Source organism: Botrytis byssoidea (assembly GCF_014898295.1).
Source record: "Botrytis byssoidea strain MUCL 94 chromosome Unknown BBYS_011, whole genome shotgun sequence".
Taxonomy (NCBI): Eukaryota; Fungi; Ascomycota; class Leotiomycetes; order Helotiales; family Sclerotiniaceae; genus Botrytis; species Botrytis byssoidea.
The window spans coordinates 449,521-474,322 of record NW_024065852.1 but is presented as its reverse complement, the minus strand read 5'-3'; the positions used below and the strand labels follow the sequence as shown (position 1 = coordinate 474,322).

The following is a 24,802-nucleotide window of genomic DNA, read 5'->3' as shown; positions in this document are numbered from 1 at the left end:
TCTTGAAGTAAAGAATGTGATAATAAACAATGAAGATTTTGGTAATTTGATAATTTAAATAGCACAATATACACAATAGAGGGGTTTCTTTAAGGTAATTTTTATATAATTTCCTACCAGGTAAACCTTTTCTTTTATTGCTTTCTTCACCTTCACTCGAAATAGGTTTTCAGCATTATCAACAAATTCCCACCCACATACCCTTGTATCTTATCGGGGCCCCACTCAAAAAATTAGGGTCCACCTGGTCTTTCATTAGCTTCCTATCTTTCTCGAGTGCTGTGGCAGATCAGCTAAGCTCCCCTTTCAACAAACACATATCTCTTCTCCCTCTCTCTCATTCCCTTTTCCTTCCTTCCTTCCATCCATCAAATCTTCCTTACTTAGGTTCTTTCCAACAACAACGACAACAACGACAACAACGACAACAACAACAACAACAACAACCCTCAATCTCACCACCCTTTCCTTTGCGAAGAAGCAACCTATTCCCTTGGTCAGGGCCCCAATACAAACACCGTCTACCTTATCATGTCCGCTGTCACCGCCAAAATGCCCATCGTCGGCAAGCCAGCAGTTCCAGAGAAGAAACCCGTCAAGTTCTCCAACTTGCTCTTGGGTGCCAGTTTGAATTTGTTCGAGGTAACCACTTTGGGTCAACCGTTGGAGGTTACAAAGACTACTATGGCTGCTAATAGAGGGGATACTTTTGCGGGTGCTCTGGGTAGAATTTGGGGGAGAGGTGGTGTTCTTGGATGTATGTTTTTTCCTTTCCCTTTCCTTTTCATGATTTTCATGGTTTCCACGTCGATCCTATTCTATACTTTGATTTGTACATTTTTCTTTATATTCTAGATCTGCAAGAATAACAGCTAATGATAACCCCACTACAGTCTACCAAGGACTTATTCCATGGGCATGGATCGAAGCCTCCACCAAAGGTGCCGTTCTCCTCTTCGTCGCCTCCGAAGCCGAGTGGTACGCTCGTTCTTTTGGTGCTGGTGATTTTACTGCCGGTATTAGTGGAGGTGTAATTGGTGGTGTTGCTCAAGCATATGCTACCATGGGATTCTGCACCTGCATGAAGACCGTGGAAATCACCAAGACCAATATGGCAAAAGCCGGTGTCAAGCCTGACGGTACCATGACCACTTTCATGAACATCTACCGCAAAGAAGGTATCAAGGGAATCAACAAAGGAGTCAACGCCGTTGCTATTCGTCAAATGACCAACTGGGGAAGTAGATTCGGATTGAGTCGATTGGCAGAAAGCGGTATCCGAAAGGTGACTGGCAAGGGTGAGAATGGAAAGTTGAGTGCTTGGGAGAAGATTTTGGCAAGTGGATTGGGTGGTGGATTGAGTGCTTGGAATCAACCTATCGAAGTTATTCGTATCGAGATGCAGAGTAAGACGGTGGATCCTAACCGACCTGCTAAGATGACGGTTGGCAATACCCTCAAGTATATTTATAGTCAGAACGGAGTTTCGGGCTTGTTTCGTGGCGTTGTTCCTAGAATTGGGCTGGGCTTTTGGCAAACTATTTGCATGGTTGCTATGGGTGATATGTAAGTTTTTTCCCCTTCCATCATCCCTTCACTACTCAACATCTACCAAACAAAACAAGTACTAACACACAATAAACAGGGCAAAAGCTTATGTCGAGAAATTGACGGGTGAAAAGGTCACCGCTAAGCATTAAGGCGTTTTGGGAATACCTGGCTTGCGTGCATACACACACATCTGGCATTGGTTTGGTTCTTCTGATTTTTGTATGGAGGCTTGCTATGATCTTCTCAGAATAAGAGTAGAGGAAATGAGTTTAATGATCTGATATACGATGAATGCGATTGCGATTGCAATGCGAATTAATAGACAATTTTCGGGGTGGTAGATAGATGATATGATGGCGAGTGTCTACATGCGTGGACGATGTCAATTGGAATGAGAGCTTTTCAATCTCCATTTATGTGTTTGCGTGTCTATCGGTGATTAACCTTGTTATTGTGTCTGTTCTTTTAGCCTTTTGCCTCTTTGCATTTGGATCTTTTGTTGATGAGGTCATAGTCGCTCCTGAGGTCTTACACACATGAGTCTATATACCTAGGTATATATAGTAGAAGTTTTGATTCTCTTTTGCATAATTGGATGTGTTCTATTTGCAAGTCGTTGGTATTGGATGGGATGGGTGATTAGCTGGGACTGGGAGTGGGATAAGGATGTGAGATTGGGAATGGAGATGAAGATGCCGGTGTGAGGATGGGGATGAAGATGCATATATGTACATGTATTTGTATGAGGATAATGATGAGTATTTGGGCCCAAGAGAAGAGTTACGAGATGGGAAGAACGGAGGGGTTAGAATTAGTTATGTGGATCGTTTGTACAGTATTCGTAGGGACTTGGGAGGGGTTAAGGATGATGGGAGTGTAGAATTGTGTGTTTGCTGGCTTTGATGGGGGCTGAGGGGGGAAGATGGTAAATGCTAGATAGAAGTTAGAAGATATTAATAAGAGTGCAGTGATGGCACAAGAGTATTGTGTGTTGCATGTATTTGGGTTATTTGAATTTGGTGAGTTGTATGGGTTTTTGATGGGGTTTTTTTTGTAGGGATTGAGGGTTGGAGATTGGGGATCGGGAATGTCTGGATTCCAGGGAGGGTATAGAGTCTGGAGAGAAGAGAGAGGTTGTGGATGCTGATGTTGAGGTGCATGTTTTGGTATGTTTGAGGTGTGGTGGGTTGTATAGGATGGGATCATGGAGCGGGATGTTGATCTATGGGGTTGGGAATGGATAGATGATGGATAATTGGAGAACAGGTAAGCGGAGGCTAGGTGAAGTGATGTGTATCTTTAGCCTTGACAGCATCGTAGTTAGTGAAGTCGAGGGAATTTCTCGAGGGCATGGTGCGGTATGATATAGGGGGGGGTTGCTCCTGGGAGGAGGAGAAACAGGAATGTGGTTTATATATTATGTTTGTGTTTGTGTATTTTTCTATTGTCATTTTCATGAGCGGTGATAGAAGGACGATTTGGAGGTGAACGGTATTGTTGTTGGTACTGGTAGGTGTGCACTTAATGAATGTAGTATATATATGTTTTAGTTAAGTGACTACTCGCTCTATCTGACTATCTCTGGAGAAACAGAAGGTGGAAATATGCATGCTCTTATGAATATCTTTCTTACGGTATTACATGAAGACTATCAAGTATGACTTCGAATGTTCCCCCTCAACTCTAGACTCTGCTTTGAAAGTCTGGCTAGACAGACATGGGGTATAGCAGTAGGAGCCAGTATACACATGTGTGAGTCACATATTTCCCGTCTGCTGTTCATTTCTAATCCTGTTTCAGTTTGTTCTTGCGACTTGCTTTATCCAAAGATTGATGAACCGCATTTTCAAGGCCTCCCTCTCGAGCCTTTCGGTTCCAATTGCACATCAAAACCCCTTGCTCTCCCTTTCTATACTCATATCCCAGTAGTTCCTTCACCTTCAACTGCTCAAGCAAATATGTACCTACTGAGACTTCTTTGGCTACTTTATTTACTATCTTAGGAGTAGACGACTGCCGTGATTACGAAGTGTTGACGTGTTTTGGAGTTGGTTGATTTGAGAATTCCGTGGGAGTCAACGAATCCCAGGGAGAGTAGTGAACTGACTTCATGCCGTTTATCCATTCTCTATAATGATTGCCCAGGTGATCTACTTCTCTTCCCAATCACAAACGAGATCGTCCCTCAACACCACCAAAATCGATAGCAAAAATCGCCAAAAATAATTACATACAACAGTAGGGATTCGCTGGTGGTCACCCACCCAACTACTAATCTACCGATCTGAGGCTTGTGTATGGCAGAGCGGACGGGATGCCCAATTCTCCTCAGTCTATGGTCGTATGTGGCAGTTTGCGCTTCAGTTGAACATATATATGGTTCAATCAAGCAACATCGCTTGGATCCCAGACCCCCACGCCCAAGCAACAAGCGAGACGAATAAACAATGAATAACCTACTGCTCATCAAACCATAGTTTGGTTGAAAGATACAATCCCCAAGAATCAGTGATTGCATGCAAATCAACTTTCAAATCAACTTTGATTTTCATTACATACAGGATATGATATGAAAGCAGTTGAAAGCGTGGGTTGACGAACAATAGCTCTACGATATGAGGCCACTTTTGAGCCAAGACTCGTTGGCCGACGGGCAAAATATGCTTGTTTGGATGTGTGCCCCATAAATCTATGCAGATGGATAAGAAAAGTTGGGGGTGAATGTTCTTATCGGGTTGGGGGAATGTTCCTCGAAACAACAGTTTGGAGAAATGGGACGGAGATCATGGAGATGAGATGTACTGGTAGATGAAATGGTTGAATAGTACGGGCAACAAAAAATAGGAGATTGTTCAAGTGTTATGAAATGTAAGTCTTCGACTCAAAGGCAAATGTAACAATCTAGTGCAGTGTAGTGTACCTCCTTCCCACAGTTGGAATAGCATTTCTCCTCCAGAAATCTTGTATTGCAATGCCAATAGCTAGTCAAATAGTGTTGAATTATTTCACACGTCATGAGCAACGAGCATATGCCTAGTGGGTCCAAAAAATGAACCTCTGCTCAATGTTACCAATTATTTTGAGACTCAATATCTCAGGACTCCCATTTATAGAGGAAGATTCACTTATGATCCTTCTTCCTAGTCATCTACTATTGACGATCTAATCCCTAGATTTTTTGTGGTCATATCTACCATGATTTTTGATGCCGAATACATCCCACTTTTTCAAAGCATACCTAATCATATGAGTTCAGAGCCGTCCACTCGTGATAGATACTCTCATGAACAAAAATCATGACGTTCTTTCACATGTCCTGTACTAAAGATTCTATGGCTACATGAATAGATGAAGAACTGCTTCATTCCCTCGCCACCGATGGCTTCCACACTGCCAGTCATATTCAAAAGATCATTCCATAGTCCAAGACTTCAACATCCAGACTCTCTATCGGGTGCATCCTTACTGCCGGAGGCTTGCCCAAACCACATCTAATGTTTGGTTGATTTCAGATGCAGAGATCTGCTTCTCTTCTTTGAGAAACTTCTCGTAGGATTCTATTTGGAATACTCACGGAAGAAAACGGGTTCTGATCCGGAAAGCCCACGAGAGCTATAGAGGATCATGAGAGACAACCGGAAATATCCGCTTGAGAGTTCTATACCCTTAAGGAAATTCTATATGTGCTGTTGCGACGAGGAATGGGATTTGTCACCCATTCATAGTATCAGAGTTGAACACTCGTTCGTCGCCTAAATACATGAATGGGATAATGCTATTTGAAGAGAAATCCTGCAAAATCTCAAATGTTTAGACGCAGCATAGATGGTATAGACTATATCGATGCATATTGAAACGGAACTCTATCGCCGAAGCCGAAGGAATAGAGTAGCGGAACTGCGACTTCACAGTACAATGAGCCAAACCAGTAGATAACAGCCGACGAGCAACCGCAATTCGATGAATTCCATCCAGATTGATAATAAATATCTTTATACTTTGTGACAATGGACCGAGAACACTTGACAGAGGCCACTAGACCTTCAACTCTTCGGCGATTAGAGGAAAGCTGCGACGAAGAGAAAGAAATGGAAGGTTAATCGCGTCATAAAGGCTTAGAAGCAGCTGAGGACATCCCATTTATTTGAATATTTCAATTCATTGTAGCCAAGACCTCCTCGGACTATGCCATTCTCTCGTGCAAGTGATACTTTCGTCCGATAATCCTCACGCTGCTCAAAGTAAACTCCGAAACGACTAGAACTGATTCTGACCAGCATTGTAAGCACAAGGATGTATTTGACGACACTCGCTACATAAACTGCACGATGATAACACGGGCAACTCCTTTGGGCCTCCTTGGCCGTGTGTTCGCATGAATTTTGTGGGAGGAAGTGTGAGGAATTGGACCAGATGGGAAATATTCTGGAACATTGGATACAACGCCATCCAACATTCAACGTCCAGAATATTGGGATAAAAACAAAAGTAATTCCAGATGGATATAATCGCAAGTGAGATTCTAATGAATATCTTAAAGCATATACTTGTTATATATCATTAAAGAAAAGAAATACCTCCTGCCCGCGCGGGGAATGAATCGGTCAAATTGATGTTCCAAAGAGTTGCTGTTGCATTCATTATCATTATTGTCTATCAGAGCCGATAAGGAAACTCTAAGGGTCATTTAGTACCACCAATAGGCCTGGCTCCTAAAGTCTTCCCCCCCCCTTCGTTCGATGGATCCTCATAATTTCCAAACTTCAATTAATTCTAATGATTACTTCAACGGAGGTGCCATTGACTTACAATTACCTCAACAACTGAACAGCCATCCAATTCAACCAGGTCCAAGATCCTACAAATCGCGCAAGTATCGTCCTTGTGATTTTTGTCGAGCCCGTCAAGTAAGATGTTCGATATCTTCCGCCCCGCCCTGTCAATTGTGCATATCTCATGGGAGAAGTTGCACATTTGTAGATCGGCCAAAGAAGAAGAGAAGGCCAAATCTTGCAGCAAGCAATGGTGATCAGAGTAGTGGATCTACAACATCTACTTGTATGTTACAACACATCACACAATCATGCAGAAGTCGTGTATAAATCATATGAGAGATTCGCTGACTTGTGTGTCTGTGAAGCTACTGCTCCTTTGCAACAATATGATGTCTCGGCGGCTCAACTTAGTCCCAGCTTCATCAGCCAATATAGCGAGCATAGTTTTCAGAGCTTGACCGGACATGGTGTCTTGACTGAATCGACTTCGTCTCCAGATCAACAGATCCTCGTCCAAGATGGCTCGCCTATATATAATCTGGATCCTTACTTGAACATGATGCAAAGCACCCGAATAAGGCCCCTCGATTCTCAGCATTCTACAAAGTCAGCAAGATTTGTTGGAGAAATGGGTGAATCAAATCCATACCTACTGCATCATTACCGCTATAATGAGAACGATGAATGTACAATATCGAAGTTGACATACCGGCGAATCAAGAACTCAACACAGAATAATTTTTCGACCCAGAAAGGGGAACCTCCTGTGGTCTTTATGCTAGCAGACGATAGCTTTGCGCAAAAAGGGGAACCAAGGATAGATGATGATGTTCTCAGTAAGGCAGAATCAGACCTGAGGGGCATGTTCACGGATCAAGAAGCCCTTCGTCTTATAGGTCTTTTTTTCCGATTTGTATATCCCTATTTTCCTATTCTATCAAAAAGCCAAGTATTCCAATCGCCAGGAGTACTCTCCCCGACGATTCTGCATACGTTACCATTTTCTCTGTTGTCGGCAATATACGCTACAGCCCTACCATTTATGTTGTATGATGATTTCCTCGCTACAACTCTCATACATTCACCTCCGACATCACATGAACTGTTTCGTTTGTCCTGGCTCTTCATTCAACAAGAATTACATATTCCACGACTTGCAACAGTACAAGCATGTCTATTGTTACTACAAAGAGCCCCCACGAATCGATATACAACCGATACACCTTGGAAAACGAGTCTTGTGGGATGGACAGTGAGTCTTGCTCAGATTCTGGGCTTGATGAAGGAATGTAGTGACTGGAGTAGTATACCAGTATGGGAAATGAATTTGAGAAAAAGACTTTGGTATGGAGTCTTTGTCATGGATAAGTGGGCGTCTTTGGGCGCGGGAATGCCAAGCCACATACATGCTGACGATTTCGACGTCCACCCGCTTGAAGATAATGATCTTGAAGCATCAACCCCCGACCCCAATCAACCCATTACGGAATCAGAACCCGATTCAGAACACTTTCGGTTACTAGCCGAGCTGACCGCCATTCTCAGCGACATTGTTGATTCCTATTATACATTGCGGGCAACACAACGCACATCTAAAGATTTCTCATTATCCCTCGAACTAGCAAGACCACTCCGCACACGGCTTAAGGCTTGGAATGATTCATTATCTCCTTCTATGTCCCTCCGTCAAACAGAGCATTTAGATTCCCGCGGTCTAGCACAATTAAGTGGAAACCCATCACTTTCACTCGCCTATATCATCGCAACCATGACATTATTCCGAGCTCTTCTTCGACCTCTCGAAAACTTAACGAGCGTAGAAGAAGACGCAACAATAGGTAGTCGTCTAGCTGTACGGGCTGGGGCCAGAGAATGCGCAAAAGAAGTCGTTGAGTTTGTAGAAAATCTTGGGAGGGGTGCTTTAGATGCCTTTTGGCACTCATGTAAGTTTTGACTGCCATTTCTACCCATAATCGCTAATTGAATATCAGGGTCTCGTGCAAATTTCGCAATCGCATCATCATTTCTTATGCAACTACTCGTCACATCCGAAAATGAAACCGAATCAGCCGAGATCCACGAGCTTGTGACTCGTTGGAGATGGGCCATGAGAATTGGTAGTGGCAATGCCGGGAACGGACTCATGAGTTTGGGTTTGCTGAGATTGGATGGCTTGTTGTTGAAGAATAGTGGCGCGGAGGCGGGTGTATGAATACTGGAGACTGGTCCGAGTGATTTGTTGTCGATAGTTTGCAAGTATCTTGCAAAGGGTTTCCTCATACATCCTCATACATTTCATAATATCCGAGCACGTCAAAGATTGTACTATTTAATAAACATCCTCACATAAAACGAGAGTTGTCATAGTACTAATTCGTCTTGTGTTTCGGACGCTGAGGAGAAAACAGATGGAAAATGAAAAGGAGAGGAGTTGGTTTCAAATATTGACGCAGTGGTGCACGAAGGGAGTTATTTTGGCAGTCGCGACCAAAGGATTAGGGGAATAAAGAAATCCTCGTTCGTTCCTGAGATGGCGGGATTACTAAAACAAACAACAGAATAGAAATACCACAACTTTATATTTGCCACCCATTATAGATCTCTCAACCCTCAGATTATCTATTCCTTTCTCTCTTTCTTCTTGTCATGTCCATTTTCTCCTTTCCCATCCTTTTCCTCTTCTTCCTTCTCTCTCTTTCTCTTTTGAATAGCTTCAGGAGGACTATCCTCAATCAAATCACTCTTGTCATTTAAGCCCGTCCATTTAGGTAATCCATCAGGAATATCTACTAGGCGTCTCGAATAGAACATATGACATCTACATCACAAACGTCAATTAGCATTTCCTTCATTTCAACCTCGCCAAACTTTCCCTTCCAGAATGAGAAGACCGCAACAAGTTTTTGAGATCAAGGGAGAAACAATTACGGAAGGAAACTAACGTAGGATTAAACTTCTCTTTTTCCTCTTGGTTCTTGAATTTAATCAAGCTCGGGAAAAGCAATATCATGTTTCTTCCCTCATCCATGATGGGCGTACGACAGTATGCACAGCTTACTTTGCAGGGAAGCTTGTGACGGGTGGTTTTCTCTTCAGATTCGTACCTAGTTGGGGTGTTAATTGGTGGATAAGAATGGCAAGTAAAGAAATTGGGGAGATTTTGAGCGAGGGGAAAAGAAGAGAGCAGCTGGAAGAATATGAACGTACCAACCCAGATCATGATGCCCATGGGTGAAATTGATATCTTCTTTATGGAAAATTGCAGCCCATTGAAATGGTGCTCCTATAGATCCCTTAAATTAGCATTCTTATCATTTCCATCCCCCTCCCAGCCTATCTCACCACTTCTTTCCTCTTACACCCCTCATCACTCTCGCCCCCCTCCCCCTCCCTCCCCCAAACCAAAATTCAACTCCTCAAAAAACTTACCATGCAAAACCTGACAAGTTGTACAGTGACAAAACTTCGCACTCAAAGGCCTCTCCCTGCTCAATTGATACTTCACCCGTCCACAATGGCAACCTCCCTCATACAGCACTTTGAAATCCTCATCATTTTCGTGCACTTTATACGGGACTCTGAATTTCCATTCATTGTGGTCGCCTTCAATATCCTCGTCTTTGTGACCTTGGGATCGGGCTTCGTTCTTGGCGTTGGAGGTGGATTTGTCTGAGGAGGGAGACATTTTGAGGGTGTGGTAGGATTGAGAGCGAGTGTAAGCGTGGGATATGTGTTGATGGGGATAAGAGGAAGATATGGGGTTTAATTGGATTGAGAATGGGAATGTGAGGTAGATGGAAGATGACTGAGAAAGCAGAAGATTATTGATGTTGATTTTACGTCTTAATAAATATCCAATCGTGGACAAACAACTATTAGTATTATACATGGAAAGAACAAAAGCAAAAACGCAAAAAAAGCACCCAACCATTTTAGGAAAGTTTATATGAAATTTGCTGTCTCATTAACCTTTCGAATTCTTAGTTAGTTACATACTACCTACATACAATTTGCCTACTATCTACCTAGGTAGCTCTTCTTTCTTCTTCATGTTCATATCGTCATTTGTTGCATCTATGATGGCATCTATGATGGAAACACTTTCTATACTGCGGGGATTGTACCTGAACAGTGGGGCAACATTTAGAAGACCACCAGCCAACCGAGCTAGGCTTGTACATCATGACGTGAGCTACTTTAGTCCTCGCAGGACTTTTCATCACGTGTCCATTCCTAATCCACACAAAATGCTAGAGAATTGGTGGCACATATCCCCTATCCCATATCCCATGTCTCGTATCCCATATCCCTTTTCTTGAGCTGGTAACCTCTAAGGGGGTAGGAGGGTTAATCTTTCTGCTCCTCGCATTTTAATACTCGACTCACGGTAAAGTATGATCTATGTCTTTTACGATGTGTGTTTGAACTTCTAGCCTATAATGTTGATGAAGCCAATCAACGGCCCCCATAAGTTCCCGGTCCCGATGAAACTATCTGTTGACTAGTCTTTGGATCAAAACCCAGAACATTTATGAGATAATCAAGCCTAAATGTCGATTAGCGTCGGCAATCATAATGTCGTGACGACCGATTGAGAGCTAAAGAAAAAGCTTACCTTGCTTCTGACCCGAGCTTTTCTTTCAAATTTTTGAAGTCCTGTAAACATTCCTCCCATTTAACGGCACGCTTCTGCGGTGAAATTGATTTAATGACCATGTGGAATAATCCAGTTACGGGTCTATGATCAGACACTCGAACCTCATGTCGACGATAATCGAGCTGCTCCACACGATTGTGTCCACGGTAAAGTAATCGATCACACCAAGCGGGTGCTCTTTTCTTCTCACTCGTGTCATAATTGTCAGTTCCTACATCGTATTTATAGGTCGGCGCGAAAGTGATGGGTAGTTCGTGAAAAGCGCGTAATCGAAACCATGGATTTTTGCGTTTTGAGGCAAGAAGTTGATCTCGCTCGAGAAGTTTTGCCAAGTTGTTAGCTTTTACCGCATTAACCACAGTATCTCTGCCCATTGTATCGATACGGTAGTTCAAATCGCCATTCAAAATGCAGATCTCATGATCGAGGATCATTGTTCCATCACCGCCTCCCACAAAGCTATCTATGCGGACGCTGTGATCGCGTTCTGCAGGCAGAACCTGGCTTTCGAGGATCATACTTATGTCTGTGTTTCTATCTTTCGTTTGTGTTTGTCCAGCAGCAAGATGACAGTTGATGAAGCACATCGACGTATCGTCCAGCATAAATCGAAGAATCAATGCGCCCTAATGTACGTCAGAAAACACATATAATTAGCAGGAACTTTTGCAAAGACTCTTACCTTGTTCCCATGGAGTCCACCCATACCCCTCTTGACTTCAGCGGCATTGATACTCTTGATACGTGGTAGAAGTGGAGATCGGACAAATACACATGTGAATAGGCCAACTAGATTTGCGGTATGAAGCAAGTGGTATATTTCACCCTGAACATAATCATCTAAGCATCGGGTAAGGAAGTCTCGCCAATTTCGATATTGGTGGCTCATGTGTTCATGATCAGAATCCTTCTCCTTCTTCTTCGATTTGAAAAAACTTTCTACCAACCAGTTAGAAGGAGGTTTTATAAGTTAGCTGCGTACTTACTAGCGGTAGTCTTTTTGTCTTCTAGATCAACTAATTCCTGAAATCCGAAGACTAATATATCTGGCCGATCGCTATCTTGAAGAAGTTGAGGCAAGAACCTCGAATCCTGATCAGATTGTTGAAGGTGATATGGAGTAGATGCGCCCGCATTCCACGTCATAACTAAAGTCTTGATTGGGGTAAGTTTGCAGAAATCTGCTTCTTGAGATTGCATCTGGTGCTCCATCCAATCATCCTGAAGCAGGCCATCCCATGCTCGTACCATATTGTCCTGGCCCAAGGAAATGACATGTTCCCGATCAAGCATCCAAAAGCTGCTACGGTCAACAAATAGGCCAATAAGTGGATCATGATGAGCACGCCAGTCCTTCTTTACGACCCATGGAGTGTAAGTAGTATCATATACATATACCATACCCGTACTAAAGCCAGCCCAAAGATGACTGCCTACACCCACAAGAGATGTGATTTTGTAGACGCTGATATTTACTATACCTAGGCATGCATAATCATGTCGTGAATATATGCTTACTTTTCCATCAACATGACCAAAGTATATCCGGTCCGGCTGAGAGCTTATTACAGCACCCGATGTTATTTCACCTGCATCTGGTTGATGAAGAGGGCGTTGTAAAACCTGAAACTGAGAGCTTCCATCCAGAGTCGGGATGAAAACTCGTATATCTTTGCCTGCTGCGTGCCACAGTTCACCATCAATAACCAGCGAAAATGTATGACCTTTCGGAAGTCGATAGCTCTGGGATGGGTTGTTCGTCAAATTAGGTTCACCAGTGTCATCTGCAGCCCATAAATGCAATGATCCACCATCATCAAGTGTCCATAATTCGTTCAAGTGTCGATAAATTCTAATTATTTCACGACGAGTGTGGGCGTTGGACTTGCTCGCGACAATGCTTCCGCTTGAAATATCAACCTCGACCAAATCTCCAATATTGTTACCTAACCATAGCCTTGTGCCCTCATTTTGCACTTCCGCTGCTGGCTTGAAAGCTACAGATACGACTTTAATGCCCTCGGTATGAGCTAGGCTCATAACTACACCTCCATCTAGTAGACTCCAAACCCTAGTTACGTGGCCGGTGGTGCATACGTATTCTCCGCAAACATCTAAAATGCGAGTATCATACTTTGTTGATATTTCGTATGCTCCTTTAGCAAAGTATGGAGGTCTACGGTTAGAATGGGAGGTATCTGGATATTCGCCTGCCTTGAAAGATAGGCCTTCCCTGATTACTGGAGTTGAGGGCACATCACTCGGAGGACGATGGCCGGTTCTAGTTGACACAGACACCACCGGGGTTCTGAACTCGGCTGGCGTTTTATCGCTTGTCCTATCAACTGTCATAGATCTTCCATGTGATCTAGTTGGAGTTTGTAATTGAGCCGTAGGATTTGAAAGAACTCTTTTTGGGGAAGTCGCAAAATTGTGTCCATTATCAACGGGCATAGCATTAGTCACTGGCGGTCTTGACCTGTCAACAGAAGGGCGAGGAGGTGGTGGCATTGGCCGGCTAGGTAACGCAGGTCTTCGGTCTCCCCCCGTAAATTGCGGGGATATTATAGCTCGACCTAGACCATTGGTCTCCTGATCTGTCTGTCTATTTGAAACGGAATGATGTCTAGGGGGAGGCTCAAAAGATCTGGACGAAGGAGTGTAGGAGACTGGCCGTGGCCTATTTCGCGGCAATGGTGGCGCTACTGGATATTCGTTTTCGATACTTCCTCCACTACTTGGAGGTGTACTAAATGGAGATGACTTTTCTATAGGTATTTGAACGGATATAGGTGCTAAGTTCACACTTTCTGCGCTTGAACTGAACCCTACCGGTTTACTTGAAATCTTAGGTTTGTCGGCGCGATTGATCGGCGGAGGTCCAACTTTAAATGATGAATTCCTTCTTACTTCACCTGATCGTCTAGGAGGAGGTGGCGAGGGCGGAAGTGAAGATGGGTAAGAAGACGAGTTTTTGGTTTCCGTCAAAGGTGTATTCGACCGACTAGGAATTTTGAAATGGCCCTGGGAGGAACTATCGAAAGAGGCCGAAAACGGTGCGTCTGTTGATAAATACGCAGAGGTGTTTGCCAATGAAAGATTCAGATTTCTGACCTTCGGAGGTGATTGGGGTGGCTGAACAGTAACGGCAGGAGGTGCAGTTGATATTGGCCTTGGAGAAGGAGTAATAATTCGAGTAGGTGAGGGAGATAGCTTTCGACCGCCATTCGCACGCGGAGGCCGCAGTGTAACATCAGTCGCTTCTGCATCACGACCTCTCGCAGATTGAACTGACTCCGCTGAATGCGTTACTGACTCTGGTCGGTTCGGTATGGTTGGCGCTACTCTGGCAGTATCTCCAGGACTCACAGTATTCCTCAAACCTTTTGGGGAAACGCCTCTTGTTGCAGTGTTATTGGCCGGTTGGGCGTTCGCCATCTGTTCGAAATGGGACCGCAGAGATGAAACTGGTTTCTAGACAAGTCAAATATTAGCAGACCATTCGCGGAGTTGTATGTTATAGTATTCCTACTATGGACGAGCCATCTAGGCTCTCTTTCTCTGGCTCCTCCATGATGTATGCTTTGTGATTTGCAGACTAAGAACAAATGTCGCATGCGATTGAATATAAGAACTCTATCCTCTGTTTCATAAGAGGAGCCTCTGGTATTAGAGGACCAATGTCAAGCTCGTCGTCATTGGAAATGGGACGTCTAGCCCGGAAATTGTAGCCTCGCAGGCCAGTACTGTTGTGTCTGGAATATCTATGGGATCTTCAACTCCCGTTATCGTGCACATCAAAGGAAAGGTACTATTAATAGGTAAGGATTGGAAGTAAACAAGTGAATGGATGTTTAAGAGAGTGTTGTTGGTTTCCTCGAAAGAAGTTACAAGTAATAGAGAGGGGTCAAATTATGTTGTTGGTGTTTATTCTGTGAATAATACTATCGGTAACCTTACCTGGGTATGTGAGATCAAAGGTTCATTTCCAGTCTGTACATCCCTCATTGTGGCTTCGCGGCAATTTGCAGGGGTCAGGCTGGATTGTTTGAGAGTGTTTTAATGTTTCAATGATCCGCAAAGAGATACTAGAGGTGCGCAGTTATCTGATCTGATCTGATCTGATGGGAAGAAGGCGACAAGGCTACCATTTCTATTATCGTACCATTATGATGATGGCATGGAGAAAGATTTTTATATATTAAAATAAAGAACCCAAATTCCCCAAACACTTTGTCTTCTTCAATATTGCAACTTCAATAGCCACTATTTGTGAGAGAGTATTTTACAATCCAGATACACCTTCAATATGAACACTGTAAGTGATTTGATTGCCATTGTGGGCGAAAAATGAGCCTCCTACTTGCGGATAACTAACATAACTTAGGTGAAATCGTTCTGGTACTGTCCCAAATTCCACGCCTCGCATTCCAATAAATGGAAAACGATACCCGACTAACATAATCTATTCAGGGTTGGATGGGGCTCACTATGTGTCGGTATGTTTGGATGGTGAAGAGACGGCCCCAGGGATCAAGTACTAACAAAGGATTCCAGCCGGCGGGACAGCATACTATTTCGCAAAGCAATCGATCAACGCAGATAGAGCCGCGCGATTCGAGGCAGATCAGAAACGCAAGAGGCAGCAGGAAGCACTAGAATATTCTGGCAGAACAGGTGGTTATGCGGGGTCAGGAAGCAATGGCGGACCAGCAAAATTGGACTCTGCCGGTTCTCCAAGCCAGGAAGTATCGACAACTGAGCCTGCGCCGACGGGACATGCGCCAGCCAACGAGGGACAGCGTGTAAGGGAAAAGAGCAAATACGAACCAGCGGAGCCATTCAGATCAAAGAAAGGCGATAGGTTCAGTTAAATGGAGCGACCTCGTCATCGTTAAATTAACGCAAATTTACTCGCGACAATTTGATTTAGTATTGGAGTTGGCGCTGGGAACTGGGTGCTCCTATGTATGTGTATATGTTAATCTCACGAAACTCTACTCCTATCAAATTCTCGGACTATGTGAGCTCTTTGAAACGTGTTATTCCTTTTATCATTGTTTCTACAATCGAGCACACAACTTGTTCGCCATAGACAGGAAATAGACAGATTCATTACCCTTCTACTGGTAGTCAATTGATGAATAAATCGGCATTCAAAAACACTCCAAAATCGATAGAATTATAACCATAGTATCCAAAATAGTAAATAGTAAATAGTAAATAACAATTAACAATAAATAATAAATAATAAATAATAAAGGGAAAGTAATTGGTATGAAGAACATGTGTAAATTGATGATGAATCTGAATTATTGAAGGGTAATCAACCAGCATGTTCCCTTAGCACGCTCTAGCGAATCTGGACCATTCGTCGCGAAGCTTCATTTCAATTTCATTGAATCATCTCACTTCAACAAGATAATCAAAATCACACCCAAACTTAACCACATTTCAGATCAATTCTCTTCCTTTACATCCCAATAAATTTATTCGCGGATGGCAAAGCTTTTACATACATATTAGTCTGCTTCAAACAACTTTTTAACAATGGCGTCGCATCAGCTTGCCATAGCTAAAGCCTCGTTCTCTGCGAGTCTCCTTCGACGCGATCCAACACCAGTCTCTAGAGAAGTCATCGCAGAGTTTCATAGCCATCTGAATAACGTCATACTACAATGCTCGTCAATAAATGTCCAGGTTTGATCATACACTCTAATGGATATTATTATGCGATAACTAAATCGTGCCCGAGGATAGAAATGCAAGCAATGGATATTGGAACACATTGTACAATCTGCAGCAAGGTTTACTGCGCTGGGAAAATATTTAACAGTTCTTACGGCATCATTCACCAAATCCTTAAGCGGCGAGCCTTCAATTAAGCGTAAGCGCATGCATATACTCTACCTTCTTAACGACATCCTCTACCATTGCAAGTACCGAATCAACGATGCATCTGTTTGTGGCAAGATTCAACCGGTATTGGTTAATCTAATAGGAAGCACCGCTTCATTCAAAGATTGTCCAAAGCATCAGCAAAAAATTCAGGATCTATTAAACATATGGGAAGAGAAAGGGTATTACTCCAATGAATACATCGGAAAGCTGCGCGAAGCAGTAAAGATTGCTTCTGAAGTCGGTCAATTTAATGAAGAATTGACTGGGTCGGCAGAAAATGGAGAGCAAGGTCTTGCGCCAAAGTTGAACAAGTCCGCACCATTTGTCATGCCAGCAACGCATGGCGACACATCAATGCCTTGGTTCGATTTACCTGCTGGAAATTTGATGCCGCATATCGTTCCCAACTCAACTAGACCAATAAATCCAGATATGGTTAAACCATTGCAGTTTGTCGCCGGACCCGCGGATGAGAATCTCGTTATTGCTGTGAAAGCTCTCCTGGATGATGTTCAAACAATTTTCGGTGCGGAACCTGGCCAGGACGAAAGAAGTGTGTCTGATGTGGACGAGCTCGGTCAGCCAATCATCCTAGATGAGATTACTGGCGAAATACTTGACGGAGAGGGTTATTATGGATGGTCAAGAGTGTTCTGTGAGAGGATGAAGAGACGCCGCAAGGGACTGGATCCATTTGGCGAACGTGGTCAACACAGTCAAAGTGAGAGCTTGAGCCCACAGAGAAAACGGCGCCATAGCGATTCAGAAGATTCAGAGAGAAGTTTCGTAGAAAGAAGTCGCCGGGAACGACGCTCATACAGCTCTTCGCGGTCACTATCCCCGGATCACGAAAATTGTTCCAAGTATGATGGTCGTTCCAGGTCGCCTTCAAAAGGCATGCGACAAGACCATGGCGCATCGGGTGACAACGACAAAAGTCATTCTTCGAGCGGCTCTCCCAATCAATCTGTCGGGAACGGGAATCTACCAATACCTGAGACTTATAATATGGCCGCAATACCTGCCCAACAAAGTGGTTTCTCCTCAAATCAGACCTACACAAATCCATCAATGCCGTACCAGCCGTACCAGCAAGGTTTCAATCAAGGATTCCCTCTAAATATCACTCAACATCAAGGTTCAATGCCGTGGCCACCGCCTCCTCCCCCAGGGCCTCCACTTTATCCCAACATGCCTTTCAACCCTGTTAATCCACAATGGCCGCCACCACCTCCTCCTCCCATGCCTAATGTTTCTTCAAATTTTCAACAACCCCCGGGTGGTTATCCTACTGGGCCTACGGGTTGGCAACCATTGGTACAGGGAGGTCAAGGGAGAGGCTACAACAAAGGATGGAACAATTCTTATGGTGGGCAAGGTAGAGGCGGTAGAGGAAATTATAGGGGTAGAGGAGGTTGGTCATGATTCATGAAGTTTTCACACATGATTATCATTTCATTTTCTGTTGAATGTATTGGGAGGAAATTGTGTGGTTATATGAAGCCCCCACGCATCGTCATCAAAAAGCGGAGTACCCTGCTACCAAAATAATAGCATGTAAAATTTATATCATGAAAGAAAAAATTCCTAATATTGAACAGTCTCCTTGTGCACCGCATCTAACCGATGAGTGGTCAATGCGCATGACTCTAGCCGAATTGTAAAAATTGAATGCGAGAAGTGATATGATAACAGTCAAGTGTGACCTCGACCTAAATCATGTTATTCAGCATCTGATATGTTACCTATTGACAGCTGATGCTTGAGAAACCTGTTTGGTCAAGCCTCAAGATAATGTATACGGGCAGCGGCGATGACCAAGCCATTCTAGGACATTCGGTCTCACTCCCGGGACAAAGATGTCGGGAGGGCAAATGAAACCACAATGCCTCCGTTTTCCCTATCTATCAGCGGGGCGGTAATTGCGTTGAGAGAAAAAATAATGTCAGAAGTTTAAGTCATGGTTTTTCACGGGCATCCAACAACATCAGATCAGGATCACCTAGTGATGGGTATAAGTTTGTGTCGCAGTCAGGATCTTTAAATCCTGATGCATCTTTGTCATCAGACTCGACTTTTCTTGATTTCAATGTGTGGCGATCGAGATTCATTCTTCATAGGTGTGGACTGTCAGCAGTAGCAATAACATTCATCTTGAGTTGTACAGTTCACATTCCACCAATATAAACATATACATCCGAATATACTCGAGTAGGTATGTTGCGATGGCTTTCGTGGTGATATATTGACCGGACCCAGACGGAGAGTGGGGATATAACCCAATTCGAATGTCGTGATACCGTGACAAGTATTTGGTATTATTATCTTGTCACCTCGAATAATGTGACATTATAATCTACGCCGCGGTTTGACCTATCTGTAGTACTTCCCCATATTGTGTGCGCGAGACTATGATACTTTGAGATAGGCGTACGTCTAAAATCTGTACGTAGTATGTACATCGTCTATTAATACTTGGGTACTACTCATGGTGTACACCACCCACTGCAAAACATTATTCAATGGGTTTGAATTGACATCATGCTTGCGTGCGTATTGTGTGTGTGTGTGTGTGTGTGTGTGTGTGGTATTCACATGATATGTGATTCTATTCATGGGAGGGAGATAGTACCTTTGTTCTGGGTCTTTCCTCCACCTTGTGATCGGCTTACTCATTCCGTATCACGTAGTTAGGTAGGTATCAGTATCATGATTCAAAGACTTCTCTCTCACTCATCATTCATGAGAGATGATGTTCTTGTCATTGCAACTTCTTGGGTGGTGAGGATGAGAAGGGCTTGGCTATCCATATCTGGGATTAGTTCCAAACATCGATATTCCAATGAATGAATCAATGAATGAGCTTCTCGCGAGTGAGTAACAACTCTTGGTCTCATCTAATCTCCATCACCTCAAATCAACCAATCATCCCACTTTAGTAGTACAATCAACTATTAGTGAATGCTTGAAGAGGTAGGAATTAGGAAATATGGAGATTGGAGATTGGAGATGGAATATTCGAGGTCACCAAAGCCATTGGTACTACTTCTTCCTTATCAACAACAAACCCAAGACTCAAGGGACCAAAAAGATTATGGACCGGTCCCGCTCTCCGGCTCTTTACAATCCCTTCCATTTGATAATGTCCACGATGATTGAAAGAATGAGTCTTATATTGTCTTAATAAAGAGTTATCTGATGACTCGATGAGAACAAAGAGAATAGATTTTCATCTTTTCTTCAACGTGAAATCCTATTCGTCAATTCATCTCCATTTCCGTATTTTTTCAAACATTTTTCCATTCTATCTGAGCTGGCAATTGCTGCAGGAAAGCCAATACAGGAGATCTTTTTTTCCTTCCATAGGGCGCCAGTAACCTTGACAAGCCATCTTACATATCCCGTCGCATTCTATCGCAATACCAATACCAATCCTCGGAACACAGTTACACAAAAAGTACCCAAGGAAGACGTTGTAGAACCCACACATCAGTACCTTACCCATATACCCTTGGGATACAACCGTCCACACACCACCACCTCACATACCTAGCACATCTAACACACCCACCTAGACTTCATACCAACTTCCTACAATTCAAAGGAAACTCTCCGCTCGGGAAGGCATCTTATAAGTCCCCGCCCCTCTACGTATATGCAAGCAAGATTGGGACTTTTCTCTAACTACCAACCAACCACATCCATACCTATCATACCAACCAAACATCCAATCCAATCCAATCCAATCCACGTTTCGTTTTTATATTGAACCGCCCCTCTCTTCTCTGGGTCGGTTTATTGCAGGAATTCTGCAGCTAAAAAAAGTGCAAAAGAACCACTTCACAACAAAATTTATATCGCCCGAAGGTACCCCCACATCATCATTTGTTGCTTCGTTCGTGGCTTATGCAGGAGATAGAGCTTCCAGTTAAGCACTTTCAATACTACCCTAGAGTCCCTGAATAATTACTATATCTTTTTGCGGAAAGAATAAAACCATCCACCAACCCCCTCCCCTTCCCCCCCCCCCCCCCCAAACAGAGAAATTCATACTTTTGGTTTTGGCCAACGTTCAGCTGAATTGAGACAAAGGTTCTGCATTTGTCTTATTGCGCGTGGAATTCCGTCTGTATAAGAAGTGGAATGCGTTTGTGGATAGATCATCGGAGTTGCTGACCTTTCTCAATTGATTTGAAGAGAGACTACCCCGCTGTTGTTGATGTTTTGGAGAAAGCGCCTCCTTTGTTCGTCTCATTTTCATCTACGAACATATTCTCTTCATTCGAATTCGAACATTAGATATACCAACCAATTGACTTGAAGCCCCGTCAATTCAAAACAAACTTCCTCGATTGAAGACAGATTTCTTTCAGAAATTCGAAACTTCCAAGTCTTGCTGTCTTGCTTTGGTTCTCTTGCTTCGGGTGGCTGCAAGGTACTATAGCCTAGGAGGGTCGGCTTGCATAATCCCCTGGCATTGTACCGACGGCAGGAAAGCCGAAAACTGGAGAAACGAAAAGCATCATGAATGCTCAAATATCATTTATTGTGAGTAAAATTCTATCCATTTAGTCATTGGAAAGTCAGCAGAGAATGGGAATTAGCATATTGTTGTCGGGTTGTCGCTTGTATAGGGGCTGGAGGATGGATACATCTGAATGGTGTCTCGACGCAAAGCTATGATGTACTTTAGTGGAGACTCACCATCACCTGTTTTCAAATTCACTTGGAATTTGAGGAGAAAGTGATTGCATTTCTCTTCCTCAAAGAATGTGAATAGCTTCGTCCCAGGATCAGGTTCGAGATTAACTTCAGACAATAAGAAAGCTCTCACATAAATATTGTTCTTGCTTTCATTCCTTCCCATCTACATCTCCTTGTCAATGTAGCTATCATGGGATTGTTCAAAATCTATGATAATGACACTCCAAATAACCCACGTACTCTTCAAACAATTACTAATCTATACCAGAAAGGCGAATTCAGCCTAATCCACATACCACTACCTCTATACTCTTTGCTGTTGCAACCAATTCTGAGAGTTCTGCTACCATATAAGGAAGCAGACCCAGCATCTGAAAATGAAGATGATGAAGAAAGCTTAGTCTTCGATCAAGAACATGGTTTTCTCAATATCAGTGTAACACCAATCGAATGCTCAGTTGTCTGTCATAAGTCTTGGGCGGAAAGTGTCTTCCAACCAATTATCGATGCTTTGCCCAAAGATGAAAACAACCAGGTTCAGATATCAACGGATAGCTACATTGTCTTTTCCGTAGACAGTACTGGTACTGATGCAGGCCAAAGGGTCATGGATCTCACCTCACCCCTTGGTAAGTTCATATCACATACTCATTCTTCTACAAACCACTTGACCCTATCTAAATACTAATGTATCACCAAATAGCCATGGCTGGCGTTCCCATATTCTTCATCACAACCTACTTCACAGATTTCATCCTCGTCCCCTCCAAAGACCGCCACAAAGTCGGCCAAACCCTTCTCTCCCGGGGTTTCGAATTCTCTGAAGAAGAATCCGCCTATGTGGTCCCCACCCCAACATCTCACTCCCGAGGCCCTAGTTCCAATTCCAACCCGCCATCCACTCCTCCCCCCTCCAACATCGCTGAACTCCAAGCCCGCACCTTCAAACATCTCACGCGGAGGAATGTAAAACCGTTCGTGCAGCCTGGTCTCCACCTCATCCAATGTTCCGGTCGCGACCGCGAAATCGAAGATCGTCCCATCTCAAACGGTAATGGAAATGGTATCCATACTTCTTCCCCTCTAGATAAACTCAACACCCGTCTTTACATCTCCATTATCTCGGCGCTGCTCCACCAACCTACTTTCCTCTCCCTGACCATCTCCCTCGAAGAAGGCTCTTCTCTCCTCCTCGACAAATCTCTCCTCCCTCTTTTTGGAAACTCGATTCAAGGAGACACGGACGGGGATCTCGTGCCGATTTTCTTGGATCTGGTCGATTTACCATTGGAAAGTACGGGCATTGTGTGTGGCGTGGCGGGGAAACTAGTCGATGAGATGCGCATGAATGATCGGCCGGAGGAAGAGGGCGGGTGTATGTTTGGAAAGGAATTGTCGTATCTAAGTACGGCGCGGGCGGGCGCAGTGGTGCTCAGTGGTGGGGGGAGTGAGAGGGCATTGGAGATGCTGGGGGGGTTGCTGGATCGGGAGGTTGGGGGGTGAGACCTATGGTGGAGATGAGGATGGAGATGGGAGGTTGTGATATATATATATGTGTGTTCTAATCCTAATGTTGTACATGGAAGAATGGGAGAATAGAGAATGTGTGGATGGATAATGGATGGGTGCATACTGAAAAGGACAGGGAAAAATTGAAAAGAAGCAAGCGAAGAAGTGCATACACACAAAAGGGAGGCGAGATTTATTATTTACCAGGCAAGGCGGGTGGTTGGTTTGCTTACTTGCTCGCTATATGGTTTGAGCATGCATGTGCGATGCATAAAAGGAGTTTTCTTTGTTACTGTCTGCTCGCACTACTTTTTGGGGATGGATGGGGGTGGGCAGAGGATAGGATTGGGTGGGATGGAGTAGGATAGGATAGGATATTAAAAAAGTTATGTGGGATGGGTGAGATAGGTGTGGAATGTTAATTTAATTTAATTGATTCGATTTGATTTGGTCATTGCTTGCTTGTTTGTTTGTAGGGGACAGGTTGGGAAGGGTGTTGGTGATTGTGGATGTGAAATGAGAGGGGTGAATGGTGGATGTTAGGTACTAGATGGGTACATGTAGGACGAGAAGAGAAGAGAGAGGAGGAGAGTGGAGGGGAGACTAAAAAATAGGAGAAGACGAAAGCATATGAGATGAGATGAGAGCGAAGAGAAGCAAAAACAATGGGAGGAGACTCGGCTTTATAATATAGCTGTAAATAGGTAGATGTAGTTAGTGTATACAAATTAACCGCGCTATACAAAAAAATCTACAACAAAGTAGAATTAATAGATTCCTCTCCTGATCCATCTAATCTCCGTTCTCTCGATTGTGAAATTTTGGGTGCGCGTATGAGAAATGATGTGATTCGCAATTGAGGATCGATGTTGAAGATAGATACGTGCGCAAGTATATCGATGGAAAGCTAGAATATATCCACCTTATTTCTTTCTTTCTCCTCCTCTCTTTTTTGTTGATTTTTATAGGGTTAGATGGATCTATATATACACATAGATACACAGATACGTGGATATGGGTACAGATGGGTATAGATTAGATATAAATGCGGAAAAGGATACAATCGATATATAATGTAGGGACATACCTACTTTCTAGGTAGGTATGCATTATATTCGAGACTGAGAATCATTTAGATTATTCTCCCTCTTTCTCTCGTATACACATACACAGCCTACCCAACACCAACACAATCCCCCTCCCCATCCCCCTTCATATCACCATTCCCTTCACAAAAAAAAACATCTATCTAGTAAGAATAAGTAAGTGATCTTACAAGTTACAGACAACCACACAACTAAACTCATAACAAACAATACCCACTATTCCCTTCCTCCTTTCCTCCCATCCAATATCCACAACTATGCCACATATCGCATATCACACATCATTTAAATCCGCCAGACATCATACCCAAGTATCCTTGCGAGGTGATGAATATATCATCATCTCCAATTTCAAAAATTTCACACTTCAAATTTTGAGGTACATGCGACTATGAGATTATGAATGAACAATTGACTATCCAACGGATAAATGCCTATGCACCAGAAGAAGAAATCTCCGTGCCATTTCACCTCAAACACTTATTCAGACTCCAGAGTTCGTTCATAATTCGGCCAGAAAGGAGAAGAAGAGTTAATTGGTTAATTCTTGTACGTAGTTCCCACCCGTTCAACAACAATGATGACTTCTCACATCCATC

The 24,802-nt window shown here is 43.4% G+C and overlaps 7 protein-coding genes across 7 annotated transcripts; 5 read left to right on the top strand and 2 right to left on the bottom strand.

Moving 5' to 3' along the window:
• Positions 1-531: 531 nt before the first annotated feature.
• EAE97_006171 (uncharacterized protein) lies at positions 532-1,700 on the top strand (the record flags this gene model as incomplete). The annotated part of the gene is made up of 3 exons (XM_038876684.1): positions 532-757; positions 894-1,566; positions 1,646-1,700. The coding sequence occupies 3 exons, from the start codon at positions 532-534 to the stop codon at positions 1,698-1,700; spliced, it is 954 nt and encodes a 317-aa protein (XP_038732391.1).
• A 4,590-nt stretch (positions 1,701-6,290) lies between these two features.
• Positions 6,291-8,538, top strand: EAE97_006170 (uncharacterized protein; the record flags this gene model as incomplete). Its single annotated transcript, XM_038876683.1, has 3 exons — positions 6,291-6,609; positions 6,692-8,269; positions 8,318-8,538. The coding sequence occupies 3 exons, from the start codon at positions 6,291-6,293 to the stop codon at positions 8,536-8,538; spliced, it is 2,118 nt and encodes a 705-aa protein (XP_038732390.1).
• Positions 8,539-8,945: 407 nt separating this feature from the next.
• EAE97_006169 (uncharacterized protein) lies at positions 8,946-10,011 on the bottom strand (the record flags this gene model as incomplete). Its single annotated transcript, XM_038876682.1, has 4 exons — positions 8,946-9,144; positions 9,269-9,430; positions 9,534-9,609; positions 9,756-10,011. The coding sequence occupies 4 exons, from the start codon at positions 10,009-10,011 to the stop codon at positions 8,946-8,948; spliced, it is 693 nt and encodes a 230-aa protein (XP_038732389.1).
• A 770-nt stretch (positions 10,012-10,781) lies between these two features.
• Positions 10,782-14,557, bottom strand: EAE97_006168 (uncharacterized protein; the record flags this gene model as incomplete). Its single annotated transcript, XM_038876681.1, has 5 exons — positions 10,782-10,872; positions 10,942-11,609; positions 11,666-11,922; positions 11,970-14,457; positions 14,516-14,557. The coding sequence occupies 5 exons, from the start codon at positions 14,555-14,557 to the stop codon at positions 10,782-10,784; spliced, it is 3,546 nt and encodes a 1,181-aa protein (XP_038732388.1).
• Positions 14,558-15,292: 735 nt separating this feature from the next.
• On the top strand, positions 15,293-15,857 carry EAE97_006167 (uncharacterized protein; the record flags this gene model as incomplete). The annotated part of the gene is made up of 4 exons (XM_038876680.1): positions 15,293-15,301; positions 15,371-15,384; positions 15,457-15,482; positions 15,541-15,857. 4 exons carry the CDS (start codon positions 15,293-15,295, stop codon positions 15,855-15,857), a joined length of 366 nt encoding a protein of 121 aa, XP_038732387.1.
• A 676-nt stretch (positions 15,858-16,533) lies between these two features.
• Positions 16,534-18,309, top strand: EAE97_006166 (uncharacterized protein; the record flags this gene model as incomplete). The annotated part of the gene is made up of 2 exons (XM_038876679.1): positions 16,534-16,683; positions 16,744-18,309. 2 exons carry the CDS (start codon positions 16,534-16,536, stop codon positions 18,307-18,309), a joined length of 1,716 nt encoding a protein of 571 aa, XP_038732386.1.
• A 3,099-nt stretch (positions 18,310-21,408) lies between these two features.
• On the top strand, positions 21,409-23,091 carry EAE97_006165 (uncharacterized protein; the record flags this gene model as incomplete). Its single annotated transcript, XM_038876678.1, has 3 exons — positions 21,409-21,432; positions 21,857-22,217; positions 22,292-23,091. 3 exons carry the CDS (start codon positions 21,409-21,411, stop codon positions 23,089-23,091), a joined length of 1,185 nt encoding a protein of 394 aa, XP_038732385.1.
• Positions 23,092-24,802: the final 1,711 nt, after the last annotated feature.